Genomic DNA, 10,559 nt, shown 5'->3' on the forward strand with positions numbered 1-10,559 from the left:
ATATAAACTCCAAATATATTTGTAATTGGTGATAGATAGAAAAAATCATGTGGAATTTGTCAAAAACAATATTGATAAATTGATAGCCGGAAATAGTTCAAGGTTGGTCAAATTGATGATCCAATGCTATTTATTTGTAGAAAATATATTTTGTACTATATTATTTATTATTTATTATTATTGTTGAGATAATCAAAAACAAGTCTTGATTTGATAAAATTTACATATTTTGGTATATGTAATACCAAACTATGTAAATTTACTACTAATACTAATGGATACGTGATTAAGCATTCGTATTCGTTTAAGGAGTTTTCTGAAGAATCAGAGAAAATATATTGAAACGATTTTTCCTTGAAAATTACAAAATCTTGCCGTAAATTAACTGGAAAAGATAGACAGATTGACCGAAAAGATTGAATGACTCAAATAGAACAAAATTTATTTGCCGGAAATTTTCATGCATTAAGAAAGTGAAACTAAAAAATTTGGTTTCTTTTTTGTGTAATCAGGATGTTGATAATGTAGTAAGTATATTTTGTAGAAGTAAGTAAACCAAAAATTATTGTTAATTAAAGGAAAATTATACACTTTATTAAAACAAAGAAAAATAAATAAATAATTAATATTGTCGTTCCACAAAAAGAGTTTATAATTAATTTTTGACAGGTCGGAATATATTAAGGAAATATATCGTTATTTCGTCATCTCCATCATTTCGAATTTATTTAAAATGTAGAATTAACTACAAACGTGGAGATAACTATAGTTATTTAATTACTTCCAGATAGTCATTTTTATATTATTATTTTCAATGTTATTATCATTACTTTTGAAAAATCCGTCTTATTTGTGTTTTACGTATTTCTGCTTTGATTTATGATTATATCGTTTAATATAAATTCTCTTGTTTAAATAATAATATCTCTTAATATTAAATATATTTATAATAAAATTACTTTGATGATAATAATAATAAAAATATTCACAATTATATTATAAAATATTTATTTAGAATACAACGAAATTTTTAATAAACGATATAATGATAAAACAATGTAAAAATACATAAGTAATGAATAAGATCAAGTTTGTAATAATAATAATGTGAAATTACAAACTGTTTGTGTCGCAATATCCTGCTATTGGATAAATAGAATAAGTAAAAAGTCTTGACGAAGTTAATTTTTATCATTTCTACGAATAGAACTAAACGTCAAGCAAATGTATATGTATATATTACTTCATCTCATTTAATTTTTATTAATCCCTTTTAAGCGGTTCATGATTAATCACCATTGCAATTTCATCGTTTTCTAACATCGTGGCATGATTGCCGTCAATAACATGTACTTCTACTTTGCCTTCAGTTATCTGAAAATAACAGTACTTTATAATAGATTAATGTTATATTAATGATATATAAAAATTTTTAAAACTTACTTTCTGTAATCCATAATCATACGAGATATGTTTTACAGACGATAACATCGGTTTAAACAATATGATCGGTGTTCTTATATATGGTATTGGTTCTGGATTATATTTCATAGTTGCATGCAGTCTTACATAAAATGAAAGGATGGCGTTTTTTTGATCCCGTTCCAAATATAATTGCTTGTGTATGGGAGACAATACATTAAAGAATGCATTTACTTTCTCATCCCACGTTTTGGATTTTTCCAATTCAAGTACAAACTAGAAAGTAACGTTTTGAAATTCGTTTGACAAAAGCAAGAAATAGAAAAACGATGACAAACCTGTTCAATATTAACAGATGTTAATGTTTTCGCAATAATAACAAAAACTTTGTTTTGTAGCTCTTCCTCCGATGACGATTGAAACTGTTCGTTTACAAGTTCCTTCATTAGTTGAGGAGCACCGTCTATCAAAATTAACCGGCCTTTAAATCCTTTGGTTTCTAATTGTCGTGTGAGTTCAATTGTTACAAGCGATCCGAATGAGTACCCCACTAAAGTAAAATCTTTTCTATCTTTAAGTTTCTCTAATATATGCTGTAATATGTAAAGTTACATACCATTTTAATACAACAGATTGAATAATATTTAATTTAATCAAATATATCTTTAGTAAAAGAGTATACCGGTAGAAATGAATGGGCCATTTCTTCTATAGTTTCTAATTCATACTTTATCCCAAGTTGGAAACAAGTCGCTGGCGACTTAATTTTCGATTCTAATGTTTTGAAAATGATACCATAGCCTTCAATACCTGGAATGAAGAATATCTCGCTCCGACCTTCCTCTGGTTTAGTTTTAAGGGGCACAATTAGATCGGAGGAAAGTTTTTCGCCGAACAATTGCAACAACATATTCGTACCAAATAATATTTTGTCGGTAGCAATTTTAATACGATTACTATCACCTGATAGCTTGTTGTTCATTTTCATAAGTTTGGCAAAGCTTAAGCTGCGAATGTCCTCCGCGTTGAGATATATTTCATACTCGCGCTCTAAAGTTTGTTTTATTTCTATACCCATCATAGAATCCATTCCAAGTTCAGCCAAGGAAGTATGTGGATTGAAACTATTCAAGTCTTTAATACCTATACTCAAGAAATTATTATTTAAATAAGATAAAGACAGTAAAAGCGAGCGAAAAAAATAAAATTATTAAATTTAGCGATAAGCATGAATTAAGCGAAACTTACACATAATTTTTAACACACTATTTACGACATTTTCCTCATTGTCGGCACCTAATCGTTTTTCAGCGACTATCATACTAGCAACTATAGGTTTATCCTGTACCAAAAATCGATTCATTTCTTTTAAACATGATGTTATTTTTTGTTGTAAAGTACCGCCAATAACAAGTTCTTTATCGTCATCCTGCATGTCCGCGACAGGAACAACGTCTCCAATAGCTCCCCATTGAATAGCTAATCCAGGCAAACCCTCTTCTACTCTCTTTTCGCATATTCTTTCCATAACGGAATTAGCCATTCCATAATTCGTTTGCCCAGGATTTCCTCTTCCGCACGAGACGGAAGAGAAGACTACGAAATGCCGAAGATCTGGACAACGCTTTCTAGTAACTTCGTCCAAACGTGTCGTTGTCCAGGCTTTTCCCTTGAAACATTCTCCAAAAGTTTCCATCGTTTGGTTACGACAAATACGATCTTTCAAAGAAACCGCGAGGTTAAATATATCATCGATGGAACCTTGATCTATTGCTGACTTTACTACAAGCTCGCAGTCTTCTTGTATAGTCGCATCGAGACCGACAAGGATCTTAATATTCACACCGTATAATTCCCATCTCTTGGTTCTCATTTGCTGATAACCATTCTTTATGCCATTTCGCGAAGTAATGACAATATTTGTAGCATTTCGAAGAACCAACCAATCGATTAATTCTAAACCAAAACCACCCAAGCCGCCAATAATTATATAGCTTTTGTTTGGGTAGCATGTATAATAAGGTTCAGCCAAGATCGGTGTATTCAGTGGTTTATCTTTTTCGCGTATTTTTATTAGAATCTACGAAATTCAAGATGAATTTCGAGTTATAATTTAAGATAGTACAAATAAATGAATATTAAAACAACAATCACAACTTACTTTTCCAATATGTTTACCAGCAGCCATGAATCTAAAGGCTTTCTCTACTTGATCTCTGCCGAAGATTGTTCTTACAATCGGTTTGATTGCATTTTCCTTAAGGAGTTTGTTTACTTTTGAACTTATTTCATTTCTGATTCCGTCCTTGGTAACTATAATTTGATCTAACATTATAGCATGAAAACTGATCTCCTTCGTAAAGGCATCGATGTCTAGCAGATTATTTGCAGCTAAGTCAAACTTTCCAATTTCTAAAAATCGTCCTCTATAGGCTAAACAACGCAGAGATGCTAAAAGTTTTTCTTCCGCTAAAGAATTTAGAACTATATCTACACCTCTACCGTCGGTTTCTTGCAAAATCATTTGTTCGAAGCTAGTATCTCTAGAATTTCCAATATGATTATCGTCGATACTGGGAAATGTTTCTTTAATGAAATTACGTTTTTCAGGTGTACCAACTGTAGTAAATATTTCACAGCCTTCGTGAAGAGCTAAGGTAATTGCGGCTTGGCCAACACCACCAGCACCAGAGTGAATAAGTATTCTATCACCCTTTTTTATTTCTCCGTTAATGTAAAGCGCAGCAACGCATGTGGAATATACGCATGGTACAGTCGCTGCATCTTCCAAGCTCCAACTTTCAGGTACGGTCCAAGAAAAAATTTTGTCCATTTGGCAAAGATTTGATATGCATCTGAAAGAATATTATTCATTTTATTTTCCTTCATTTTCTGCTATTTTTTATTATTTTCACGATTAAATCTCAATCTTATGATTTTTTATTAGCTCACTTGTTTGGATTAAGTCCCATAATACGTCGACCACCAGTACTGATTCCGCTATATTCAAATCCAAGTACGTTGTCAACATTTTTTCTGTTCTGCTGAAACACATCTAATCCAATTTTACCTGTTGCCAACATCACGTCCTTAAAGTTCAACGATGCATAATGGATACGAACAAGATCTTCCTTTTGATAGTCTTTCGTAATTGGTCCTTCGAGCCATCTTAATGAACTTAAATCTCCGCGTGACTGTTAAAAAGTGTTATTGCACAAATTTTATTGTATTATTTCATGATATTTAAGAAAATTGGGTAAAATGTTCTTACATACCAACTGATTAACAATGGCATGATACATAAGCTTTGGTTCACTGGATGGAAGTAGTTGATGTCTATATGATCCCCATACGTTTCCTGGTCGTAAAACATTGATGACAAGATCGGTTTCGAGTTGTTCCGAATAAAGGGACAATTCTAAAGAAAATTTCGGCGCTTTAAGATCCTGAATTAGAACAGCTCGAAAGATTTTGCCTCCAGGTTCTTTTTGTAAGCAATTAATGAATCCTAAGAGGCCAGATTCAAAGTTTCTTTCCTCAAAAAGTATCACCCTCATGTTATCTTCTTGTGTTTCATTGGCAAGCACATTTTGTACTTCTTTCAACCAGTTAAATTCATTGCTCCTAACATTAATAAATTGAGTATATTTCGAAATTTTCTTGATCTTCCTTAATAATATCCACGATTCCTCTGAAGTACGTTTCTCCAAAACTATACCTAATTGAAATTCCTTTAAAATAGAAAAGTCCAATGTTATATTTTCTTTTTCGCGCGATAAAAGGAAAGCTCCATCTTTTGTAGATTTTAAAAGTTGTTTTAAACTGTCCTTTTTTTCATTGGTTAATAAACCACATCCAACTGCTAATATCGCTACATCATCTGTTCGTAATTTTGTTGATTCTAAAATTTCAACATTTTTAAGAATGTCTTCTTCGCCAAATTTCTTTGGTGGTGCAAATAAATTAATGTTTGCTTGAATCGAAGGTAAATTGGCTAGAATGTCTCTGAACAATGGAGAAACAAGTTTCTCTGCAGATATATTGTCATTATCCTCAACGAGTTCTATTGTTTTCACTTTCATCATTGGTATATTCTCAAGAGTAATATGAATAGATAACGTTAATATTTCGCGTAATGACATTTCCCTTCTGTCACGATAAGCAATGAATTTATGTTCTTCGATAATTGGATCACTGACAGGTTTCTTCCGAACAATCTCACTGGCCCTAATATTATGAATTTCCACACCCTCTGTTACAATCACATCAATATCCTCAAATAATTGTACAGGTACATCTGAAATAATATTATTGAATATAAAGGAATTTGCTATATAGATTCACTTTGAATTAAAAGTAAGTATTTACATTTTTTATTGGTTGTCAAACTTTGCAGATATCGTTGATGAGCTTTAGTATCTATTATCAATTTTCGAATTCCAGTCGGTACGAATAAACCTCGGGTATCTAAAGCGAGTATTTTCATCTGCAATATGTTATCCAGGAATGCTACCCAATTTTTTTTCCACTCGATATGTCCTTTTTTTCCTGAAACTGAGGCACTGTTTAAACTTCGAAAGAGGCCGCTATATTGGTAACCACGTAGCTTCAACTCTTTATAGATATCTTTCTCATCTAATTCTTCCTTCTCATTGCTAGCATTTGCTTTGAGTAGATCAAGGGGTATTTTCTCTTGTAACAAGTTTGTTGCAATACGAATCAATCCAGTAACAATAGCAAGACCACCTTCGACCACTTCGAAATTACCACTTCCTGTTCGTTAGTAGATTGACATATGTTAAATTCTCAGTAGAACAATATATAAATACAAGTTGTGGAAAGTACCTTTTTGAATCATGATTATCATTTCAATTTTGCCTTCTTTCGGAATGGTGGTAGCTCGATTAAACTTTACATTTTCTATGACAACAGATACTTCACTGTACAATTGTCCCATCATCATGCTGAAAGTTTCCCAAACCAAACATAAATATCCTGTAGCTGGAAACAAATTTCTGCCATCGACCACGTGCCCAATAACGTACTGATATTCTTCATAATCGATAGATATTTGAAATATTCGTTCGCCAGAATCAATTCTCTCTTGGCTATTGTAATCTGTCACAAACCAGTCGTCTGAATGTTTCCATCTAAACACATAATAACGTTGAATTTTTATATTACATTCAGAAGAAATAATTATTAGCCTTTTTCGTTTTCTATGTTCTCGTAATACTTACTTAATAAGTGGTGATATCATTGGAGTACCTCGACTGACCGGATATTCTACGTGTGGATATAATTTAGCAAGATCAAGCTGTATACCGCTGTTATAAATCTTCCCTAATGCTTGCAGAAAAATGATCACGTTATCTTTATCATTTAGATGATTTAATGCAATATTCCTGACGGTTGGTTGCAATGATTTTCTTAAAGTAGCTTGTAGTAGATTTTGCGATCCAATTTCAATCGTGACAACATTGTTCGGAATCAGAGCTAATGATTCTGCAAAGAGTACAGGTTTCAACAGGTTATTGGTGTGATACTCAGCTGACGAGAGTTTTGCGGCTGATGTCGACCACGCGTTTCGTGGCACCGATGTACTGAGCCATTTTTCACTTCGTGCCTTCGCTACTGGTATCACTTTTTTTAAATATACAAAAAGTTTCGATCCAACTGCTGCGATATATCGGCTATGATAAGGTATATTATTGCACGCTACCTCTTCCACGATAACTTCAGTTGCCTTCCAAATACAAACACATTCAAAAAAATCAATTTAATAGTAGGGAATATTTTTATTGGTAAGATCCTGATTATCTTCAAACGAACCTGTAATTTTTTAACGAATTTCTTCACAGAATCGGTCGGTCCGCTAACAGTTGTACTTTTAGTTCCATTGTGACATGCGATGTCGATATCAACAGGACAGCAATTTTTCAGATCTTCATAGGAAAGCCCTACCGTTGCCATAGAACCATGAGATATTTCTGTTTCCATCAAGGCAATTCCTCGCGAATATGCTGCTAATATCATTTCTTCTGCTGTAAAACATCCATCTGCGTAGGCACAACCAAGTTCACCAACGGAATGTCCGATGATGTAATCTGGCACTACACCTACGGAAGTTAGAAGATCTACCAAGCCGATCTGTAAAGATTTTTTCCTTTTGTTAGAACTTATCGAACGTATGCACTTCTCCCAAATAATTAAATAATTGTCGATATTACCTGAACTGCAGCAATTCCGACGATCGAATGTAAGATATTGTTGAACATGCTATTGTCTTTTTCAGTTAAAATTTTATAAATATTCAATTTATACTGCTTTAATACAGCGTCGCATTTCTCTATAGCTTTAGCAAATATAGGGAATCTCATTAGACTTTGACCTGTAAATTACAAATTCTACGTTCCAGTACATTTGATCGCAATGGTTATTATTTCCATAGTTACGAAGAAATAATAGAACAAAAATTTCCGTACCTATACCAGAACAGTGCGATCCCATTCCAGAAAAAACAAATAATATTGGTTTTTTGATACCAGAATAATTTTCAATTTCTCTCAATTTTGCGTCAGACGATTTAGAACTAGTTATCGTGTATCCTCGACATAAATGACTTGATGTCTCTTTGAGATGAATATCATGAAGGAGACGAATAAATTCGACATCTATCGGTCGATTATCGATCTACGTAATAAGATGTTGAAATTGTATTGCTCTATTTTAATGTAGAATAAACAAGTATAATATCTTTATGTTTTCTATTTAAAAGAACATTTCACCTACATCATTTAATATGGTTACAACTGCTTCTTCGGTACGTCCAGAAACAGTTACGAGTCTTGGCAAATCGTCATCTGGCAATCCTTTATTGACCTTTGTTTTTTGATTTGATTTAAGTAAGACGTGAGCATTAGCACCACCAAAGCCGAAAGAGTTAATGCCTATGTATTCCCCATCAAGTGGAGACGTTTCGGTAACAGCCATGATTCTCCCTTCTGTAAAAGCTTTCACGTCTTTGCGTAGTCGATTAAGATTGATATTTGGTGGTATTAGGCCTGACTCCATCGATATTATCGCCTGTAATATATCAAAGAAACGAAGCTGAATAATTGTCTCGTCTTATACTTCAAAATATGTTTACCTTAGCAATGGAGCACATTCCACTGGCTGGTTCGGTATGACCCAAATTTGATTTGATAGAACCGACTTTAAGAGGATTGTTTCTGTTTTTTGTGAAAATCTGATCTATAGCATTTATTTCTTCAGGATCACCAACTTTAGTTCCTGTACCATGAGCTTCGATGTAATTTATACAAGCTGTTGGTACACCGCATTCATCGTAGAATTCTTTCAAAAGAGTACTCTGAATTTGACTAGAAGGAAATGTTATTCCCTGTTCCTTATAACCATCGCAATTTGTTTTCGCATGAATAACTGTTGCATAGATTCTTTTAGCATTTTTTCCTTTTTGCAGAAGTGCAACAACTACGGCTTCGCTGCGCACGTAACCATCTGCATCTTCGTCGAAACACTTGCAACGACCATCCTCAGACAATATTCCTGTTAGAGAGGTACAAAATGGAATAATTGTTTAATACTCTCATGATAATTCGAGAAAAAAGGAAAAATGCTTCAAGAAAATATCATAATTAATACCTAAACGTTTAAATTGCAAAGTTACAAATGGATGAAGGCAAAGATTTGATCCAGCGACGATCGCGTAATCGCATTGTCCGTTATGTATAGCTCTATATGCGTGTTCCATCGCAAATAGACTTGAGCTGCACGCGGTATCGACGTTATATGTTGGTCCAGTGACACCCAACCAATGCGAAATTCTGCTGGTCATAAAAGCTTTGCTACAGCTTATGATACCAAAGCCATTTACCTACAATTGAAAAGACGTATTATACGGCTTATCCGACCATAGTAGTAATTTTATATAAGTAATCCATCTATAAACTGATCGTTTGATCGATTCCCCTACCTGGAGTTTGTCGTAGAACCAAGTTTTCTCCGTATCGGAGAAGCATGAACCTAAGAATACACCTGTCCTCGTTCCACGAAGATCTTTTGGATGAATTCCAGCATCTACAATAGCTTCATAAGTATGTTCGAACAATATTCTGCCCATAGGATCCATAGTATGTGCTTCTTTAAAATCGACGTCAAAAAATAATGCATCGAATTTCTCAATATTGTTAATTTTCCCCGTTCGTCGAGGAATTTCTGAATGCTCTAATAAAAGATAAAGATAGAAAAATATTAATATTGTTTAATGGTTACGTTGTTAAATAAAATAAATTTTATACGTATAATCGATACCTGTATTTATTCCGTTATCTGTGATACAATCTTTGCGATTAAAAATATTATCTTTCAATTCATACAAATTGTTGGATTTTGGAAATCTACCAGCGATTCCGGAAATAACAACTTCTTCGCCTGGTTCTTGATCGGCATATTTGAAAAATTTGTACGATTCCTCTTGCTCCTTAAACTCATTCATGACGTTATGATATTTTACATTCGTTTGTCTGAAATAGAAATTGGACACGAACTGAAATTGTTAACGAAGAATTCTTCGTTTTAATAATGCTATCCCTCTCCATGAAATTCGTTATATCACGTCACGTATTATAAGTTCTTGTATTTTTCCGTTCTACTTATTCAAATGAAGATACATTTTTAACCGACCTTAATGAATTTATTTATTCTTTTTATACTAATTAGGTACGTCATGGTCAATGAAAGAGCACTGTTCAATATTGAAACGATAAAGTTAAACAGTAAAATATATGTATATACATATATATACACATATATATATACAGACACAGGAACACAAAATATTTATATACCTACGCGTGCGCTTACATAAACACTCATATAAAGCTATATCTGTTCCAAATGTCCTTACTTTTCATATCTAATACTGAACCAAATACTACAAACATATATTATACTTTGTTTATCTTGTATTCCTTTATTAAGTTAATACATTATATATAAAACCATATTTTGTAATATATACTTATAAATATATACGAAATAAAATAAGTAAAGACAAATCAATATTATCTAACGAGTTTTCTTTAATACAAAAATTTTACCTTCTCCGTATAATC

General features: G+C 32.7%; 1 protein-coding gene across 2 annotated transcripts; it reads right to left on the reverse strand.

Moving 5' to 3' along the window:
* Positions 1-572: 572 nt before the first annotated feature.
* Positions 573-10,010, reverse strand: LOC146872528 (fatty acid synthase-like). 2 transcript variants are annotated; one of them, XM_085661200.1, is made up of 19 exons: positions 9,757-10,010; positions 9,419-9,669; positions 9,088-9,319; positions 8,573-8,991; positions 8,215-8,508; positions 7,908-8,115; positions 7,653-7,813; positions 7,255-7,572; positions 6,663-7,168; positions 6,268-6,572; positions 5,791-6,195; positions 4,698-5,719; positions 4,375-4,616; positions 3,584-4,277; positions 2,671-3,502; positions 2,105-2,565; positions 1,761-2,015; positions 1,570-1,698; positions 573-1,374 (listed from the first exon to the last, which is right to left on the reverse strand). In XM_085661200.1, the coding sequence occupies exons 1-19, from the start codon at positions 9,938-9,940 to the stop codon at positions 1,264-1,266; spliced, it is 7,029 nt and encodes a 2,342-aa protein (XP_085517326.1). In that variant the 5' UTR covers positions 9,941-10,010; the 3' UTR covers positions 573-1,263. The 2 variants fall into 2 exon arrangements, with proteins under 2 accessions (XP_085517326.1, XP_085517325.1); XM_085661199.1 differs by having other exon boundaries at positions 1,444-1,698.
* Between the last annotated feature and the right edge of the window lie 549 nt (positions 10,011-10,559).

Source organism: Vespa mandarinia, chromosome 14 (assembly GCF_050613455.1).
Source record: "Vespa mandarinia isolate Hongniang chromosome 14, ASM5061345v1, whole genome shotgun sequence".
Classification (NCBI taxonomy): Eukaryota; Metazoa; Arthropoda; class Insecta; order Hymenoptera; family Vespidae; genus Vespa; species Vespa mandarinia.